At 35.2% G+C, this 21,983-nt stretch overlaps 2 protein-coding genes across 4 annotated transcripts; both read left to right on the forward strand.

Moving 5' to 3' along the window:
- Positions 1-231: 231 nt before the first annotated feature.
- LOC122002402 (S-adenosylmethionine carrier 1, chloroplastic/mitochondrial-like) lies at positions 232-16,649 on the forward strand. Of its 3 annotated transcripts, none has more exons than XR_006117643.1 (17): positions 232-417; positions 976-1,046; positions 3,089-3,193; positions 6,373-6,455; positions 6,922-6,998; positions 8,078-8,168; positions 10,007-10,060; positions 10,135-10,230; positions 10,382-10,471; positions 11,452-11,503; positions 12,156-12,217; positions 12,297-12,377; positions 13,186-13,477; positions 13,895-14,217; positions 14,907-14,988; positions 16,357-16,421; positions 16,563-16,649. XR_006117643.1 is itself a non-coding variant. In XM_042557555.1 (13 exons), exons 2-13 carry the CDS (start codon positions 992-994, stop codon positions 13,300-13,302), a joined length of 963 nt encoding a protein of 320 aa, XP_042413489.1. In that variant the 5' UTR covers positions 232-417; positions 976-991; the 3' UTR covers positions 13,303-13,503. The 3 variants fall into 3 exon arrangements, 1 of the variants encoding a protein (XP_042413489.1); XR_006117644.1 differs by having other exon boundaries at positions 242-404; XM_042557555.1 differs by lacking the exons at positions 13,895-14,217; positions 14,907-14,988; positions 16,357-16,421; positions 16,563-16,649 and having other exon boundaries at positions 13,186-13,503.
- On the forward strand, positions 14,044-20,861 carry LOC122002403 (ATP synthase subunit d, mitochondrial-like). The gene is made up of 6 exons (XM_042557556.1): positions 14,044-14,217; positions 14,907-14,988; positions 16,357-16,421; positions 16,563-16,649; positions 17,373-17,474; positions 20,684-20,861. Exons 1-5 carry the CDS (start codon positions 14,044-14,046, stop codon positions 17,472-17,474), a joined length of 510 nt encoding a protein of 169 aa, XP_042413490.1. The 3' UTR covers positions 20,684-20,861.
- Positions 20,862-21,983: the final 1,122 nt, after the last annotated feature.

The following is a 21,983-nucleotide window of genomic DNA, read 5'->3' on the forward strand; positions in this document are numbered from 1 at the left end:
TCAATATTGATTTTAACATTAGAAATCGGTTAATTCAAATTCGAGTGAATTCGATTTTTAAAATTTTTATCTTAAAATTTGATCTGGTTATGTTTCAATTAATTAATTGAGTTCGATTTTCAATTTTCCTTTTTAATCCCCAATATTTCCTTTAATATCTTAAAATTAAAATTTAAGTATAAATATTTTAAATTAGTTCCATATTCTTCCCCAAATCGGATCGGTCTAGGATATTGGAAACAAATCCGACTCGTTTACGTCATCGCCGAACCAAAACACAGGATCGGGACTTGGCTGCGGCGGCGAACGTGACACACTGCTCGTATCGCACAGTCCATCTCAAGCTGCGGCTTTTATCCCCGCCAGCCTCCTCCCACGCCGGCCACTTCTACAGTTCTACTCCGGTGAGCCTACGAGGTGCGCTTCGTTCATGGAAGCTCTACATTCTCCTTGCATAAATGAACTCCAAATAGAGGTGCCAGCTAGATCATCAAATTGTCGCATGAGGACCTAGAATCACATCTTACTTTCTCCATTTAACTTCTCTATGCAGTTCAATTTTACACCTATGTGTAAATGTATTTTATTGTGAACAAGAGATTTGTGGTAGCCACAACAATACGATCAGCTATACTATTTTCTGACCTTATAATTGTTTGCCATTGAATGACTTCAACCTAGGAGAAAATATATGGGCAATTATAAGAAATGAGTTTCTGCAAGTTCTAGTGTTTTAATGTATACAATTAAAGAAGAAGAAAAATACAACTTCTCATTGATAATTCCGTCTTCCTGGTTGCTGTGACCTACATGTATTAGTGCGTACATATTCTTTCTAATGAATGCAGGGTATAAGCATGATAATCATTGCTCCATAAAGTTTTGTTGCATATGAATTATATTTCCTTTTGAGTTGTTTTGGCAATCACCCCTTGAAATATTGCTCCTTTTTGGATGTGATGTACCATATTGTAGGCATAGCATAGCTCTCATGGGTCCTCCAGTTCTTTCTACTGATGGTGGAAGCTGCCCTTCTAACCCACCAGGTTGCCTCACAGCACCTACTATCTGAAACATTATTTTGTTTAGGATCATCAAATTATTATGTTCCTGATATAACAGATATAGCATGCAGCCATTTAATAATATTTCCTTCTTGGTAGTGTTGCAAGTTGACATAGTCAGGGTGTTTCAATTTACTACTAGTTATTGATCTGTCAATGGAAGTTTTGGATTCAAATGTAGTGTAGCTATCCAACTAATTCATGTTTGAGTTATTCACACCTTATCTATTTGTTGGTCTCCATAAATAGACATACACATAACTTAATGAAGACCATCTCAGTCTATAGTAAATAGACATACACATAACTTAATGAAGACCATCTCAGTCTATAGTTTCATTTTAAAATTAGTTTTTTTCCTTTTTTACCAGCTGACTTTTTTAGTAGGAGTACCTTGCCTACTGTTCCTAGTTAACATAGTTAAAAGTGATTCAGGAGATATGTACTTTATTGGTGATAATAGCCTTGTATAACCCACCAGGTCTTCCTACCCCTCGGTCCACCCGACCTACTAGGACTTCCTGCTTGGTGTCTGATCCTCTTGATCCAAACATAGGAACCCCCACTTTCTTTGTTCGATGTCAATATTGACCCCACATGGCTCAATCAGACCATAACTTTTGTGCACAGTTGACGGTTAAACCTTCTGGCAGTCCAGACTCTGATACCAATTGTAGGATCGAAAAGAATTTAGATATCTCCACAATGGTATGATATTGTCCACTTTGGGCCTAAACCCTCATGGTTTTGTTCTTGGCTCTCCCCAAAAGGCCTCATGCCAATGGAGATATCTTTTCTCTTATAAACCCATGATTTTTCCCATGTGTTTTCAATGTGGGACTATGTTTGCAACCTTGCAACCCTAACAGTTAGCAGTAAGATGTTTGTTGATATTGATGCCTATGATGGAATATGAACAAACATTTTAGGAAATTATTCCTGGTGTTAACAGATTTGGTCAATACATTTTTATTTGTAGTTTCCTACCTGAACTCTTCTAATGCTTGTTCATATTATGAAGATCAGATCATATTAATAATTGACTGAATTATGAGTAAAAGAAAGTCCATGACAATTTTTTCTGTGACATTCATTGTGTTTGTGCTGATCATTACCAACCATTGACCTGGGACATACAAGCTGTGCTCAAAGGAGAATAGGAGGAAGCGACAGCCAACATCAGATAAGACTAAGAAATTGTTGGCAAGGAGAGACGGAGCAGCTCCATGTGTATAGGGAAGAGGGACACTCCAATTAAATAGTGATTTACAATTAATTATTAATTACAAAATTTAAAATCAAATGTAATCATTTAATTAATAGGATTAATTGATAGAATTTTATAAATTAGTTCTAAATAAAAAATAGTTTATATATATTATATATGTGAAATTCTTGAAAACAGCTTCTTGTAAAAAAGCAGGGTAAGGCTGCTTACAATGGATCCTTCCTCGAGACCTCACATGGTGGGAGCTTCGTGCACTGAGCTGCATCTTTTTTTTTATATTATATATGTGAAATTATATGTAAAAGAAATTAGGTTGACAAATTTTGACACTAGTAGAGATACTATAATTTAGTAAGGCAAGTCATTAGTTTAGATGTTTATATAATTTTTAAAACTTGTTTCTTCTCAACTTCACCAACAAATTTCTACATTAATATTCTTAAAGGAGTGAAACTAAATAGACCTCAACTTGGCACACTTAGAAATATGTCTGAGTGTTGACATGACATGTTTATTGGAATCGTAACATTCTAGCCGTGTACTAAAATTTCCAACATGATATTGATGATTCAAAACTTGCATGCATTGCTTAACTTAGATATCTAATCTTTTTGGTGTTACTCAAAATTTTAATGATCACCAACTGTGAACAATTCATAACCTCAAGAAGAAAAGAAACTAGAAGAGCAAGATCTTGCCACCGTGCACTTTTCATACAATCATATACATTTTCTCATGATTTGTATTTGTTTTTAAATATTTTCTATCTAATCAGCATTTTATGGTGTACTTGTAGCTGTATGCAGAAGTAAACTGGCTAAATCTACAATAGAGCTAAGGAAGCCATTTGCTTCGGTCACCATGAAAGAGGAACCATTTAACTTCTTACGCACTTTATGTGGTAACTTCTTCATCTACTATCTAAATCAATTTCAAGCTTTGCGAGGTCAAACCATATCTCTTAACACCACTGGATTCAGGCTCACAGGATGATGCTAGATTTAAAACTGAGTTAGAAAATTTTTATACTGGGTGCAATGATGTATGTGAAAAGATGAAGTACTAACAGGATTGACTAAGAATAATTTCCTGTTAAGGCCTAAGTTCTTATTTTAAACTTATTTAATGTAGGTAGCCATAGTGGATCATATTTTAGTTCAAAATATTGCTTTGAACAACCAGAATTGAGACATAGAAAATAACTTCTCTTAAAATTACCTTTGTCTCTTTGCAATTATGCCAAGAAAGATTAGTTTAGTGCATTGAATTTGTTTGGAGGGAAATCAAGTTAATTAATCTAGAGTCCCCTCTACCTACGTATGCCATTAATCAATGTAAAATTTATAAACAGGTCCTTGATGTTAATGGTATTTATGTCTAGGCATATAGGTCAATAACATTCCTCAAGCTAATTTAAATATAATTGAAACTCAGTTTATTATAAATAAACTTATTTCTAGAGTTCTTCAAAGATTTTGTTAGGAAATCTACCTTTTAATTATTGAAACTAGCAAAAGTGGCGTCAATGTGATTTGTTTGCAATTTCTCAATTGAAGTGATAATGATCCATGGTTTGAAATCTCATACCGTGATGGGCGAAATGATTGAAACGTATTGTTTCGATAAATGACCGAAATTTGATACCATGCGGCACATACAAATCTCTTTCGTATGGTTCATCTCCTTCCTCCTTCAACTCCCAATCCGTCACCAACACCATGCATTAGAACATCACATGATACCGTCCTACAGGGTTCAACTTTTTGAATCTTGCTCTAGATATCAATTGAACTACTTATGTGGGTTGATCCACATGAAGAATTGGATGTTGGTGGAATAGAGAAACTTGTAGCATCTATATGTACAAGGTTGATAGATCATAGATGTGATCTGAGTCTTTATCAACTAACTCCAGAGAAACATTATGAGGAATTTGATGGTAAGAAGCTTATCCAAGTGATCTGCATAAACTTGTCATCTAGTGGTGGTTAAACTGTTAAAGTCTTTATCATCTAACTTAGGATAGCCTATATAAAGGAACAAGATGGTGAAGAATTTCATCCAACTGATCCTGCATAACCCACTATTGAAGATGCCTCTAAAATTAGCTACAAATTCTTAGAAATGGTTGATATAAGTGATTATAATGTATTACCGACACACGACTATGAGTGGTGAGGGCAATGGATCCCATTTTACATTTTTACTAAGCGGAGAGGGCAGAGTGGCATGAAGCTCAGTGCCCTCCTAGCAGCTAAATTACTGAGTCTGTTTTTCGACAGTCTCAATCTGGATCTGAATTTATTAAATGTAGTACTTGGAAGCAGAAGAATGAATCACTTCTTTGCTTGTCCCACTAGCTCTCTCTGTGCGGAAGAGTGGATAGGCACCTAGGGATGCGGAGGAAAGGTTGGTCCATTTGACCGGGCACTACTCTATCTGAGTTGTGATTACAATCAAAAGTGAGTTCGATAGGTGATATGGGACCTTTTGATGAGATTACCAATTATGTTGTACGCCCAAGAGATGCCACACATATCAGATTCCTAGCTTGTTTCCAAGTCGTGTAACATGAAAAGAAACATCAAACATAAGCATAGTTATTCCAATTTAGTTTCTCCGCTGTAATTGTCTTTGAGCCAAAAAGATCTGAAAAACTAGTTATGGGGTGTATAGGGGAGGTAATTGAAGACAAATATTTTGAATTAAGAGACTTATAGAGTTCATGAAACAAGCTTCTGTTCTACTGTAGTAACTTTTTTTGGTTGAAAATTAATCAATGAAGATCAATAGGTGAATGTGTTACTTCTTCTATGATTATTGCAATGAAGAGGGATCAGCAGATGAATCAGTGTGGAGGTTGAACTCCAAACCAATTGAAGAGCCTCACGAATGAGTTCTCCCTCCTCTACCACATTAAGGTCATTAGCGATGTATCCAACAACCTCTTGGGATAATTGTGGTTACATTGTCAATTGGTGCTTATTGTGCTCACAGAAATAGAAAGTGGTGCTAAGGGAGGATTACAAGATTTAAGGAAAGACTAAGGGAAAGTAGATGAATCAATGACACAGCTGGGTCATGGGCATAGGAAGACCAAGCTTCTTCAACCTAGAAAGACAATAGAAGTGGTTTCACATGAAGATCGTGTGTGGGTGGAGCAGATGTATCTGCAAGTGGTATGGTCACATGGTCCTGTAGGAGGCAGAAGGAGGTGGCACTAGCAGCAGCACACTTGGACTGCTCACACGAGAAGATTGCTGTGGATTTGTTTGACGCCAATAGAGGAAGCTGGGGTTTTAGTGGGTTTCTCTCGGTTCATGAGAGAAGGCCACTTGAGGAGACTTGATTACCAAGGAAGAGGATTGGTGCAGTAGAAAGTGAGAGGAGAGATCAAACATGATACATAGGGCTCTAGTAACATGTTACATGGAAAAATCAACTTAGTTACCCTAGATAATTCCCTCTACCTATGCATATTTTTAATCAATGTAAAAATTACAAGTACATCCTTGATATTAATGACATTTACATTTAGGTCTGTAGATCCATAGAAGAACTAAAGAATAATAGAAGAAATTGGGAGTAAGGGGTGAGAGAAATTTTGACAAGACAAAAAAAGTCAAAAGGGTGGTGCACAACATTTTTTCCTATTGTTTCATCATTCATTTGAGAGATAGATAATCTCATAGTTATTATCTTGCTAGCGTCAAAGATGATTTTTAAATGGTTCAAAATATTATATTTTATTTGTTCTCATGCATTCTTTTTGGTAGATTGTTCAATTATTGGTGGGTCAAGTGCACTGCTTTCTGCAATGAACATGTTAGCAAGTGAATATGCTAGGACTATTCTAATTGTTTCTGAAGCATCACAACTTTTTTGGGCATATCTCTAATTTCTCTGAAGTAACATTTACAAATGACCTTTCTCCGAAGGATTGCCCTTTTCACTGTTAGAAATGTGGGATTGTCTTTGTGATTGAGATACTATCTAGCACTAGACTTTATTATTTCCACTGTAATCAAATACTTGCAGCTGATATTCTCTTCTGTGTTAAATTATTTTTTTCCTCTTCAGATGGCGTGGTAGCTGGAGCTACTGCTGGAGTGGTTGTTGAAACAGTTCTTTACCCAATAGATACTATAAAAACCCGGCTTCAGGCAGGTTAATTATGAAGAAAGCTTTCTATTGTTTGTTTTTCCTTGTTCAAGCAAACTAGCCTAGTTAACAATTCCATTTTAGCATGATTGAAATGACAATGGCAGTGAGAGAAATTTCAGAAAATAAACGAAAAAAGTGAAAAATAAATGGAAAAACAAAGAGAAAATACACATTTTTTTTTTTTTTATATTTTGCATGACATTCTACATGTTTGATGCTTATAAGTGCACTATCATAATCAGTTCAAGTATATGTTGTGCTGTAACATTTTGACAAGATCTACAGGCGCCTGTGTGCCTGAGACTAAATTTATACTGTATGATAAATTTCCCCTTTTAAGCTAACCTTCTTATGCTGACTCCAATTCTTGTTGCTAAATTTTTATTTCTTATTGGACTCTAGAGCATTTGGTATTAGTAGTATTTTCTGCAAAAATGGTTATGTCTTCTTCATTGCTTTCCTTAGGCTGCTCGAGTTGGAAGCAAAATTCATTGGAAAGGCTTATATTCAGGATTGGCTGGCAACCTGGCAGGGGTTTTACCGTAAGTATGCTATGCCCTATTTGCTAGATTTATCATATGGTCCTCATATCATCTTTACATCATAGTACTGTGCTATTTTATTCTTCCTATTGGGATCATGCTACCATTTTGATAACTGCTGGTAGTGATGGAATACTTCTTTGCACTAGTTAATGTGAATACAACCTCCTATGTTCGTGGAAATAACAAATTCACAGAACATGGAGAAGAAAACTCCCAAAACAAGAAGCAATAAGATAAAATAAGACATAAGTTTTACATGGTTAGACAAAATTGCCTGCCTCTGTATTAACACCAGGGAGATGTCACCATCAAATCACACCACATCACCAGTATTTTGTGCTACTGCTATTGCAGCACTCTTCTAGACCAAGGATTGTGGGGATAGATAAATAACAAATACCGTATTTATCAGGTCGCCTTAGGAGTGGCTTTCATCTTCTTAAAATTGTGGGATGAATAGATGGAAATTTTAGGCTGGGAATCAAATAAGTCAGTACCTTGACTTGTGGGTTCAATTGAACAGCAGGTCTTGAATCAGTTGATCTGGATGTTAGAACCCTTGGTTGGATGGGAACTTTGTTGAGTTGGTAGGTCCAAGAACTACTTTTCTGCTCCAAAATTGCAGTGTGTGTCTCAGGGAAGTGGTGTTGCCCCTGCACTCACAGCAAGGGCACATCGGTCTTGCATCCCCAATAAGTTCATCAAGGAGATCCTGCATAGTGCATCATACTGCACAGTGTATCTGTCAAGCCCAACACCTCCATTGTCTTGTCTTCCTATTGAATAACCAAGATTAAAATAGTTATTATCTCACTGATTCTCTATGTATGATTTTGGTGTTCTATCCTTTTTAGACTAAATGATCCTCTTTATTAGTAATTGTTAAAACTTTCATATTTGTTATTCAAAGGAGAAAAGCATGATTTCTGTGTTTTTGTTAATTATGATTATATAGCCCTTTTGCTACTAGTTTCTTCTTCTATTTTTAAAATATTTTATCTTGGATAATTCTTGTATTTTCTCTCTTTTTGTCCATTGTTTAAAGTTTCATTTATAGATTTACAAATTTGGAGCAGGGCCTCTGCCATATTTGTGGGGATATATGAACCAACCAAACAACAACTAGTGAAGATGTTTCCAGAAAATCTCAGTGCTGTTGCCCATTTGGTAAGTTAATGTAATTTAACCAATGTTTTTCTATTTATATATGCTAAACAAAAGTTCTAGTAGATTAGTGTTCTAGTAGATTAGTGTTCTATGTAGTATTATTATACAGGCACTTACACGAACATTAAAAAAGATTAAGATGTAGTCAGTGGACATGATTTAGAGGCTTTTGTCAGTAATTCTAATCTAAATGCTAAGAGTCTGAATTGAGTCTTATGTAAATTGAAACAACTTGAACTTTTGGATACACGATCATTCAATTAAATTTAAGATGGTGGTAGACCAAAATTTACAATGTTCAAAATCCTGCTAGTGTCAATACCTAGAATTAGTTATTGCCAAAATCATACCCAAAGTATAACCTCTTATTCAATTTGGTATACAAACTTTATTAGTCACATATCATATGTGAACTTACAAGAGTATAACAAGTTGATTGCCCCTTCATTTTTTTTAACAACGCTAATTGGAAAACTGACCAGGACATTCAACAACACTTTTTTAGTTAAACTTTAATTTTATTTTTATTGCTTCCTATACAAAATTTATTTTCTTTCTCCCTCTTTCTCTCCTGCCTTTTCCCCCCTTTTTCTCCCTTCTCCTTTCTGTTTCACAGATGGGATCTTGAGACACCCCAAGTTCCTCATCTTCTCCATTCTAATCTGTTCAGTTGGAAGGACAGGGAGTAGGGAGCAGGGAAACTGGGAAAGAGGAGAAGAAATTTTGAGCAGAGGGTGTTAAAATAAATATAATATTTTAACTAAAATGATGCCATTTGGAAATCCCAATTGGTGTTTCCTCCACTTTCATCAACTTGATTTGAACAAGTGAACAACTGGGAACACCTTTGTGCTTCATGCGTTCATGTATGAAATTGTGAAAAAGGTTGCCTACCAAATTGGAATAAGAGTTATAATTTGTGTATGATTTTGGTGATGAACCTTCTAAAATAATATGTAATCACCTTGGTTAAGTTAGTACATGTATTGGACTTAGGCCAGTTCAGTTCAGGTACTCTCATGTTTAGTGTTGAATGTAAATGTAGGTGATGCTTTTCTTATCAACCTAAACACCTAACCTTTTGTGCAAATTGGTGACACAATCAAATTTAATATTTTTTTGCAAAACTCATATAATTGTTCCTGGTTGTGCTGGAGATGGAAGCATAGGAATTGGCTCATTGGTGGTTTCTGGTTAGCAAAGCACCTAATCAACCTAACTGACTTCTAGGGCAGTGTCTTTTTAAGAAGTGATCCACCCTCTGATTTCTTCATAAAATTTTATATTTTGCAATTTACTATTGGAACATATGCTTGTGGTTCTACCAATATTGGGTTTGTTCACCTGCAAATGCACCAATTAAAACATATGCTTGTGCATTTGCAGGTGGTTCTTCACCTGCAAATGCACCAATTAAAACATATGCTTGTGGTTCTACCAATATTGTGGTTCTACCAATATGCAGGAGAACTCATGATTTTGGGGCATATGCTTTTGCTTCTAGGGCAGTGTCAGCTTTCTTCTCTTATAATATTTTTGATGATTTTGGACACCCAGCCTAAGAGAACTCATTTGCTGGCCTATGTTTATTATTTGGTAAAAAAAAAGAAAAAAAAAAGGGCAACCTGGTGCACGAAGCTCCCGCCATGCGGGGTTCCGGGGAAGGATCTATTGTACGCAGCCTTACCCTGCTTTTTGCAAGAGGCTGTTTCCAGGATTCGAACCCGTGACCTTTGGGTCACATGGCACCAACTTTACCGTTGCATCAAGGCTCCCCTTCTATGTTTATTATTTGGTATGGTGGCCTAATTTAGTTTAATTTGTCTTCAATTATTTAGACCGCTGGCGCTATTGGTGGACTTGCTGCTTCACTTATTCGTGTTCCAACAGAGGTGAGATGTGGTTTAAGTTTTTTTTTTTTTTTTTTTTCAATTTTCTGCAATTTTCTGATAGTTGTTGTTTCTAGGTTGTCAAACAAAGGATGCAAACTGGGCAGTTTACCTCTGCACCTAATGCTGTTCGTCTTATTGCAGCTAAAGAAGGAATCAGAGGCTTATATGCTGTATGTACAGTCAATTTTAAAGTTTACCTTGGTCTATCATTATCTATCAGTGCAACTATTGGGCTGAATTTTCTAGGATTAATACTCGTTAGCTGTTCCACTTAGGTGCTGTTCAGATACCTAACATAGTTACTCAAATTTTCTTTTCCAGGGTTATAATTCTTTTCTTTTACGAGATCTACCTTTTGATGCAATTCAATTTTGTATATATGAGCAGCTCCGGATTGGGTACAAGATTGCAGTAAGCTTCCTATGAACTCAACATAACCTTGTTACCAAGACATCCTTTGCATGTGATTTGATGGTCACAACCATTTGTTTCTCCTTATGTTTGTCAAATGTGTCTTGTGAACAATGATGAAAAATCTCACGTAACCATAACTTTGAACTGTTGATCAATTAGGAGAAAAATTTAGGTTTTTACACAACAAATTAGTTACCTACTTCCAATTTCTTTTCCAACCTATTAAATTTTGCTCTCTCCAACAGAGTTCGGGCCACCAGCTAGGCCAATGACATTTCTCCTATTCAGCAAATATATAAGTTAAGCAATAAGATGGATCTGGTATTTGCTGCATGTTGAAATGAATCAGACAAAGCCACTTTAGATGCAACACTACAAAAATGTTGAGTTGTAGTTGCATTTATAATATCCCATATCATTAACAATTTTATGAAAAATGTCACCGATTCAAATTGGCAATGTTTATTGCAAATGTCTATGCTGAGAAATTGTTTGAGCAGTGTTGATGAAAATGCAACAGTTTGTTGCATGAAAGCTATATAAATAGTGATACTTTTTCCCAATGTTATTAGTTATGTATTTATTTTTGGAAAATAATGAATACACTTTAGGAAATTTATTATGTTGAAATCTTTTTGTGATAGAATTAGTGTCATATATAGATAGATATAATGCAGCTAATGCTAATGCTAATGCGACAATAGGCCTAGTGAAATATATAACTAAAATTGATTAAAAGATAAAGGTCAGTTGTGGTGGTTAATCTTCACATTTTACCCTAGATAGGAAACTAGGTTGAGTAAAGAACTAGGTTTAGATGCATCAAGCCTTCTTGCCTGACAGCTTTGCTGCTGTTTTTTCATCATCCCCTTAAATAGTAGCTTTCCTCTAGATAAATCTAGCACATAGAATGTTACTGCTGCTTAATACAACTGAGAAAAATAGTGATACTTTCTCCTTTTTCTTTTTGCATGCAGGCAAGGAGGGAATTAAATGATCCAGAGAATGCTTTAATTGGTGCATTTGCAGGTGACAAATTATATGTTTGTTGTACTCTTTTCTTGTATGGCTTCTTTGTGTTCTACTGTGTTCTCAGAATAGTTTTTTCCTTTTGAAGTAAGATTGACAAATCGTGATGCCACACAGAGAAGAATCTCTTACGGAGATTTAACAAAGAGATTTTTTTTAATTATTGTAAAGATAATTAATACATTGAAATGACACTTCTTTTATGAGTTCAACCTTAACTAAACTAGAGAGCAAAAGTATCACAAACCAAGATACATGATAACCAAAACTGTACTGCACTTCTTGACAACCAAAAATAGAACAAAATCCCAACTTTACTGATTAAAATTCAAAATCCAAATTCAAGCTCAATTGATTTTGCATCAAAGATGATTTCGGAATGAAGATTCTGCATGTCCTCTAGCATAGTGTCCATTGTTTGTCTTCAATATAGTGGCAAAATCCCTCTAATGTAGAAGCCTAATCTTGGCTGCACTTTTGTTTTGTTCCCTGCTTAGTTTATGTTCTCGATCTGAGTTTTTACCCTCACTATATGTGGCTTCACCTTAAACATTAAGGGATAAGTTCTCCAGCTTGAAGTATACCATTTGCACTGGACTTATTGACTAGAGGATTAGATTATAATTATACTCAAAAGCATACATGATATCAGGTGCAATAACTGGAGCTGTAACTACACCACTTGATGTGATGAAGACTAGATTAATGGTTCAGGTAGCAACATTTGTTCCTTCAAATCTAATTCTAAACTATCACACCATATATAAGTTTCACGTTTCATTTTGGTTTTCAGGGTTCAGCAAGTCAATACAAGGGGCTGATCAATTGTGCTCAGACAATTTTGAAAGAAGAAGGCCCAGCTGCTTTCTTAAAGGTTTTTTTTTCTGTGCTTGTACTTTATGGCAACATACTTTGACTAGTAAAGAATGATGCAGATTGTACCAACATTGGCCTTGCAGTGTCGATCACTGCATAGCCCTTAGTGCATATGCAGAACTATTGGTAAAAAAAATAGAAAAAATAAAAAGATCTACATAAAACTCCATGAAAGGTGTTCTTGTCTTCCCACCTGACATTTAGTGCGTAATGAAATATAAAGTATATGAATGTCTCCTTATTGAATATAGTCAAAGTACTATAATCTTATTTCTGATGTTGAAATGGTACTGAATCTGGATAATATAAACAGTAAGGGAGGTTACATCTCTCACCTTGTTCTTGGTGAAGAATAAAAATAAGAATTAGATCTAAATTTTTATTATCTAATAAGAACATATTTGTGCCTATAAAGAAACTACAAAAGAAAACCTCATGCCAAAATTATTGGCGCTTGCTAAGAAATTAATTATTTGATAGAATTCCAACAGTTATTGTAATCCTTATTGATTCGTCATAGTACTTTGTTCATTTAAATAAGATCTATTGGAGCAAAAAGGTGAGGCCATTACCTTGTTCATTTAAATAAGATCTAGTTCATTAGTTTTGTTGCTATTGAGGTACAAGTGAATTGATGCTCTTTTAAAAAAGAAACTTTGACCATTTAATTTGCTCGCTTATTTTCTCTTCCGTTAAACAATATGTTAATTTTATTGAAGTGTAACTGTTGTGAATAATACGAGTGCAGTCTGTGTTCTTTGTCAGCGACTAATACGTTTTCTTGATCTTCATTATTTTCGTCGCAGGGCATTGGACCAAGAGTATTATGGATTGGCATCGGCGGCTCAATCTTCTTTGGCGTTCTGGAGAGGACAAAACTGTTGCTTTCCCAGAGACATTTCGATCAGAGAATCAAATCTTAGCCGTCTACATTGCAGCATATTGCTGGAGTTTTCCAGCAACCGCATCGCAGAGATGACTAGAACTCTTCTTCCCTAGAGATTTACAAGCAGCAGGGACTGTTTTATCGACATTGTTCCTAATCATTTCCCCTCTTGAGTATTTTCACAATGCTATTATGATACCTCAAACACTTGGGTAAATCTTGACATTTTGTTTCTCCATTTTGCAACTTCAAAGCTAATAGAGATTTTTCTCGGAATTAAGTTAGCTAGTGTTCTAACTACTAACATGTCCTAGAATTGTCAAAATGTGTTTTTTAATATTTCTTTATAGATATAATAATACCTTAATGAGAATAACTATATTTTAATAAAGACATAATTATGTGTTATAGATATCGCTTGCTTGCATTTTAACACTATTTGCATTTGCATACAATTTTTTCTAACAAGCCAAAATATAATTTCATTGGACCTGTTGTATTAAAAGAATTAAAATATTTTTTTGACAATTGATATTAAACAATAAAAAAATTATTAATTATATCTTAAAATGTTATTGTGACTATAGAATATATGACATTTTTTAACCCTGAAACGTTGCCGGTGACAGACGGCCAGATTTGAGCTAGGGGCGCTGGTGGTCCGTTTTCGACCGTCAGATCATGATGTCTCAGTTCTTAAGGATATTATTAAAGGGCCGCTCGATGAGTTGGGCTCTGTGAGCTTCCTGCGAGACCTTGATCGAGCGAGCGAGCGAGGATGAGCGGGAACGGAGCGAAGAAGGTAGCGGAGGTGGCGGCGAAGGCCTCTAAGTCGATCGATTGGGACGGGATGGCGAAGCTTCTCGTCTCCGATGAGGCACGCAAGGAATTCTCGAACCTCCGCCGCGCCTTCGACGAGGTCAACCACCAAATCCAGACCAAGTTCTCGCTGGTACGAATCCATCCCAATCGACGACGGATCTAGGGTTTTCCACCTTAGATCCGCCATGTTCTTTTCTCATATTCGTCTTGTTGGATAGGGATATATTTGATGTTTGTGTTTGCTGAAAAAAAGTTTATGAAATTGGTGACAACATACATTTAAATTCGCGGCCTACTGATTTAGCCACCCCTGCACCACTGGTATATTGGTCTCCTCTACCGGGAAAAAAAACCAGAAAATCCTCTTGTCTGTTAGTTGTTATTAGGAATACATTGTAATTATCTTCGTTCATCTTATGATTCTTTATAGAGTCTGATTTTATTTTTATATTTATATTTTTTTTTCCTAATGCAAAGTTTGCAATATTTAACTTTCCTAGTGATTTATATCACCTGTGTAATTTATGTACCCCTGTAAAGTCCATAATCTTAGTATGATCTCTCAATTTTGCACTTAAATTTTCTTTATTTTTTTTCTACGTAATTTTTTTCTTCTCTTGTTTGCCTCTTAGTTTTGGTATGAGAAATTACAGAAAACACCATGCTAACAGCATGACAAATTATAGTCATATGAACTCTTTTTTGCCCATGTAATCTTGTATCCAGAGTCTTATTTTTTATCTTATTGGATGAAAAATGTACTTGTTTTGTATTTACTATATTTTATGAGTGTGACAATACAGTTTTTATTATCTATAGGAACCTGAACCCATTGACTGGGACTATTACAGAAAAGGAATTGGTTCACACCTGGTAGATCAGTATAAAGAAGCATATGAAAGTAAGTCTATATTTGACATGCGAAGGTTCTGTTTGCATTTCATGAACTATTTGAAACATGGCTGAAGGAGTGTTGCACTATAGAGATGCCATGTAATTAATTTGGTATCACTTGTTTGAACTGAAGAGTTAGGTTTTCTTTGGAACAATGATTGTTCATTTAACACACATGCTCCTATGTTAAACATGTTATACATTGATATAGCAGTAGAAAGTGATCTTTTTGTATCTTGGCTTTGACCGTGATATAACATTTCAAGTTGGGTCAGATGTTTACAAAGTAATTCCCCTTTCTAATTGGTAAGTTCATAAACTAAAATCTTTATTAGACCCTTATCACCAATCAAGTTTTCTGGAGCTTCCTGATAGAGTGGTGAAAAGTGTAGACATTGGAAAGAACACCAACAGACAAAAGCACTAGTCAGAGTCACTAGCTATTACTTTTCAAGCATAAAACATAGCCAGAAATGTATTGTGCATTTTAGCTTTCCTCAGATTCCAGAATGGTTAGTAAAGCAATACCCAATATGCACATCAATAGCCTAGCACAACTGAATCTAGAAGTAAGGCATTCCGCATGCCTTAAACTTTTGGTTGAAACCAAGTTCTTACTTAGCAAATCTCAGTTTTGGATGGTCATCATGCACATTGAAGTCAGGTTCGATCTTTGATATGCACATGATAAAATGACATTGTAGTACATAAGATGTCAACCACTAGCCTTTTGAAATTGAGGAATTAATTTACAGAAGCACAGCTTCGTCTGTATTACTACACTCTTAATTAAGAAAATGACACCATCACTCTTGGTGGAGGAATACTCGCACTCGGATCACCTCACTTCTAGTCACTCTAGCTAATGGAACATTTTCACTCCATAAACAGCTAACACAAGGTATGAATCTAAGAATTGCTGAGTGCTTAAGAGCGTCCAATCATTTTCAAGATACACTAGAGCCTAGAAATAATGAGATGGTAGAAGAATGTGATGGTAGAAGGTAGAATGATCTAGAATGACAGAAGTGATGATGATTCTAAGATTCTTCTAATAATTGACTTGCTTTAATATTGCAATTGTGTTGTTTTGATGTTCTGAGCTGTGGCTCGCATTTCTTCTGGGTACTGCTGAGTGCTGACAGAAACCACACTTTTTCCATGCAAATCTCTTCTTGCTGTTTGGGCTTCATATCAAAACATGAGAGCCAATACAGCACAATGCATAGTTGCAACATACATGTTTAATAAGCTAATATCTTGATGGTATCTGTGTCATAGAGAATGAGGATTTAGGTGTACTTTATTCTCTTGTATGTTTTTTCATGTTTTGCATTCAATAGGCATTCAGATTAACGCAGATAATCATTTACAGGCATTAAGATCCCGAAGTTTGTTGACACTGTGACTCCAGAATACAAACCCAAGTTTGATGCTCTGGTGAGAGATTCTATTATGTTTTATCCTTCCATGAGTTGTGCAGGAATACTTGAGTTGAATAGGGATAGCTGTGTTGAAGGATGACAATTTTTTTCGTTTGCAATTGACTTAATCGACACAGTTCATTTTTCTATTCCACAGCTCGTTGAGTTCAAAGAAGCAGAAAAGCAATCTCTAGAGAGATCAGCACAGTTGGAGAAAGAAATTGCAGAAGTTCAGGAGATGAAAGTGAGAATGCACCTTTACAACCCTAATCACTTAGTGTTAAATTTAGGAATAATTGCTACATCTAACATGAACTATTGATGTTTTAATAAATTTAATATGAACTTTCAATTTTAACAAATCCATACATATAGTTTTTATTTCATGATACATATAACATATAAGCAATTTAGTACATTACATAATATATTTTCAAATTTGTTAATAAATTAGCATATCAGCATATGCCATTTTATTTATTTTTAATTTATTAACATATTTGCATATGCCAATTTGACCATTATAGTTCAAAAATTATTTTAAATCAAAAAGTAATATATTTATATTTTTATTGCTTAGGATTTCTTATAAAAATATCATCTAATATTTGTGTTATAGATTGACGTTTTGCAAGAAATTTTTAAAAATAAAAAGATCAATATGTTTTTTCTTTAATTTAAAATGATATATATTTTTTAAAATTAAATTGACTTAATTTCAAATAAGTCATATATTAACTATTAATTGACTTAAAAAGTTCTGAAACATATTATGCAGTGTGTTGTAGTGTGTTAAATTGATAATATGTTATTTGTTATGAAATTAAAAACATGTACAGATTTATTATAACGGCAAGTTGCTTTGGTAAAATATCATTATACTAGATTTAGCAACCAATTTATTAATCGTTACTGGATGTGTATAATATTTTTGCTGGCTCTGATAAACGGCTTCTTATATTTGCAGAAAAAGATATGCAATATGACAGCTGATGAATATTTTGAGAAGCATCCAGAGCTGAAGAAGAAGTTTGACGATGAAATTCGTAACGACTACTGGGGATATTAAGTATAACCCACTTTTTCCCTTCAGTAGCTGCTTGCATGTCATGAGATCTCTAATAAGTTAGTTGATCATGGTTTATCTCAACATGGAATGACCTCTATTTAGAGCAGACGTTTGATACTTTTATTTTTTCCCAAGTCCTACTTGCTGTCTTTTATGATGCACTTCACTATGTTGGATTTGCCTTAACTGGTATCTCTCTTTACATTTTTTTAGCTAATAAATATGTTCGCCTATACTTTCTTGATAAATAACATTGGAAGTGCGTGGTCGAGATTTCTTCATTAATATCGTTTTTTTTCCGTTTCAGCTGCAGCTATTCAACTATGTTATTGCTATAAGTTCACTTCAGAACTTAGGTTATTCCACTGAGGTTTTGTTTCAGTGAAAGGAAATAAGAAAGGGAGAAATAATTTTATGTAGGAAAGTGAGTAGAAGAAAAATGATAGGATGATTTTTATTTTAGGAAAAAGAAATATATAAAATGTATGTAACATTAAGTAGTAGTCACTAGCCAGTGTTTTTTTTTTTTTGAGAAAAAGGAAATATGGTATGGAAGTTTCCTACCCCACCCAAAGGGTATGTTAGTAGGTAATAAGGTTAAGCAAATGCAGGACCATTATAGTACAAAAGATTAACTAAGCTCTGAGACAGTTATTGTGAGATCAAGGCCAAACAAGGACAAGCTAAGATGGGCTTCTCAACAGATTTTAAGGACTAGTAGTTGAAATGTAGATGCACCTCACATGGCTTTCAATCTTCTGCAATGACACATTCTATTTAACCGGCCTTTTACCCCTTTGCACGGTTAAGCTAAAGTTTAAAAAGTTGAGCCAAAGTTTACAAATGTGCTGAAGGGTAGTGAATTCTTCCACTTCTGAAGATGATCTCATTTCTATACTTAATCACCTTCCATGTCCAATCCTGCTCGAACATAGTAGCTGCCTTGTTAGAGAGAGCATCTATGCTAAAAAGAGTCTATGATCTCCATCAGCTTAGAGAGATCATCTACAAGAGAGTCTACGATCCCAGGTTATTCATTACTCTCTTCATGCTCCCCCCACAAGTGTTGGGTTGCTTAGCAAAACTAAATATGAGAGCACAGCGGAAAAAGAACCCACCAATGATTCATGCGAATTCAAATTAATTGTTTGTTTAGAATATTACCTCTTAATGTGCAAAACCTTTGCGAATCTAGAGAATTAAGTCGATCTCAGCACGATCACTACGTTCACGTCTCAATGGTATCCACACAAGCATGGTTGCTTTGCCGCCTGTCTCACAAGCACAATTGGAGTCTACTAGCTACCATGCATATTTAAGTTCAGATCAAACCTTAAATTTTAGAGTTATCACAATCTTATCAAATAAGACGTATTCTTAACCTATGCAACCACCAAGTCTTATCTAATAAGACGAATAAAGCGTGGTCAAGTCTTATTAGAGTCTTATCTAATAAGACATTATCTAATAGAATGTGGGCATGATGGGCGTCTATTTGAAAAACCAAACACATATTTATTAGATCAAACCATTAATCCAATAGATTTAAGATCCAAAACAAACTTAGGCACAGTTTATTTAGTCCTAAAATAAACTAAACTCCAAAATCAATGCGCTTCCTATGTGTGACCTAATAGGTTCTTGTAATGTTGGCAGTGATTCTAAAATTTCATTTTAAAGACACAGATAATGATTGACATCTAACAATACATCATTCTTACCCAAGTAACGAGATGTCGTAGATTCGACCTAACATGTCTATGACTATTTTATTGTATAATTTAATTCTTTTGTCTATGACATCTAAATTGATTTATAAGACAGATTGTGTTATCCTCTCATCAATCTATATGTTTCTTTGATCTCTAAGTGGACTTAACCAAATAAGCTTAATATCTCATAAAATTTTTAAGCATGATCATGCATTTTAGTAGTCCTACTTAATGAAGGGGTCATAGATATCACTTCCGTTATATGGAAGGACAAATTCCAGCTACATCAACATCACTTCGCATAACTTATTGCATGAGTAAGTATAGAAATGAGATCATCTAAAAATAATTCTGTAGCTAGCCCCCCTCCAAATTATTATATCTTTCTCCTTGGACAATATCTAACTTGTTTCAGTCTGCTGATCTCTTCAGGGACTGAGTTTTCTTAAACTGCTCATCATTTGCTCCTTGATGGAGGGAAACCGGCAGGCTGTGATAACTTTGTCCCTACATAAACAACTTGTGGAAGTCATGCTTTAGTAATATATTCCCCAGGCATCTATCAAACCAAAACTTTGAATTTTTTTTTAATTGCTAATATCTACATTGATACTTAACAGCACTTTCATTAGGGTTTTCCATGTAAAGGACCAAATTTTATCAAGTTTGAGCCAGGCAAGATGTTCATTTCTGATTTCTTTTCTTTTATTTTCTTTTTTACTTAACATTTTCCGATTAAGACAAGTATTCTTCCATAGAACTAAGCAAACTCCACCACCAGTGCAAAACAAAGCATAGTTGTGATATTGCGGATTCACAATTCCCACCCCATCAGCCTCCAAAGATTTTGTACAAGATTTACTCACATGGCCTATCTGTTTATTGACACAAAGTCTGGGAGGACATGCGCACACTCGTAGGGTAAACTACAATATAGCTAAGAACATTATTCATGAAAGTCAATCTTGTTAGATAATCTTGATTGCTTCTATCAAATCTTGGAAATTCTATAACAGTCTGGCATTTATTTTCTACCTCATTCCTAAAAATCTAAATTCTTAAAAATTCTGAAATTAACCTTCACTTTTAGCACAGGATTCTAGAGATCTGGATTGAGATATGTTTGCTGAGTTTCAATCTAGTAACTAATTTATGCTTTTGTCTCTCTCTCATTGATGATTACCATGAAGAAAGTAGTATATATTTCCGAAGCTGTTCTTCATGCATCTGTCAGTTTAATTGTTTTGCTCTGCTGCTGCTGCTGCTGCTGCTGCTGCTGCTGCCTGTGTTTTGCTTTTCAGATTAAGCTGATGTACCATACAATGCTGTGGCTGTAAACTATCCACCTACTATTTCTACTGGACTGGAAACAAACAAACAAACAGAATGAACAAAGAAATAAATAACACATATATGGCTTCACATGTATACATAGTGCAGAACAAAGCAACGCACGTTGCTTACGTTAATTAAGCAGAATATATATTGCTTCTGCAGCTGAAGAATCCACTCAAGATTTCATCTTTGGTCCAGCATGAGAAGAGGAGTCAAATTTCTAGCCAAAAACGACTTGCCGGCTTCCTCAAACCAGCAAAGGCCAGAAGCACCGGCAAGTCATTCTTGGCTGCAAACTACGGCCTCTCCCTCCCATGCAAGGCCTCAGATGATCGAGTTGGCCTACTCCAAAAGAGTGAAAGAGAGCACAGTTACATCACACAGTCTATTACGGTGTAACAATATGTACTCTGTATGGCAGCAGCACAAGGCAGCACTGCTCGAAAGGGCATGGGGAGAAGTATTAGAAAGGGAAGATGCAACGACTTTCACTCGAGGAGTTAGCCAATAGAATGGAGAGGAGAGGGGAAGAGAGGGGGGGTTGTTATATAAAGCATGTCGATGGAGTTCGGACCGGCGGAGAAAGCATGCAACAGCTTGGTTGGGTATGCGGATCTTAATTAGTGGTACGCTAGGATTTGACGTCGCATGGTGAGGTAGGAGAAACCTATGAAAACTGAAAAGTTAGTCGCTTTATCTGACAGAAATAAAGCTCATTGAAAGATGCATGTACAGGGCTCAAGCCAAGCAATTTACGAGCACAGTGCAGTACAGTCGTCCATCAGGTAAAATCCCAAATAACTTCTCTCTCTTTCTTTGCCTCCACTTGCATTTGAAACTCTCCCACTTTCGAAATTGACTTATAGTCTTTAGTCGACAACGGTGGATTGAGAAGGCAAATTTAAGTGGCAACTTTTTTTTTTTTTTGGTTTCAATGCTAAACACGAGTTTGTGAGGTAAAGTTTCCCTACTTTGACGTCTGATTTCATTTATCTTGTTTTCTTCAAGTGGTATTCATGTTAGGAGTGTTACATAACCACTTTAGTGGAATCATAATTGATCAATTATTGATCGGCTAATCAGTAAAGTAATACTAAACCAAATTTAGAAATGTAAACTAAGAATATAAAGAAGCCAATTGTTGATCAATTAAGTTTATTAATGGTCAAATTTAACTTGCAAGTAGTTCTTACTCAATTTCCAAATATTTCCACCATTATAATACTCTCCATTACTCCACTCTTCGTTATCTTAGAAGTTGGCCTCTGAGTGTTAGTGCTTTGAATTTATCCCGTAGGTGAACTAGAAGAGATGTTTGTCTATCATCGGATGAAGTCTGAACACTTGAATTATAAAATTTAAAAAAATTAATGGGATGAATTCTTTAGAAAAACTTACTGCTACTGTTGAATCCCTGAAAAGGCAAACTCTTTATGTATTTTTTTTTTTTAAAAGTTGACAC

This window comes from Zingiber officinale, chromosome 7A, assembly GCF_018446385.1.
Source record: "Zingiber officinale cultivar Zhangliang chromosome 7A, Zo_v1.1, whole genome shotgun sequence".
NCBI lineage: Eukaryota > Viridiplantae > Streptophyta > Magnoliopsida > Zingiberales > Zingiberaceae > Zingiber > Zingiber officinale.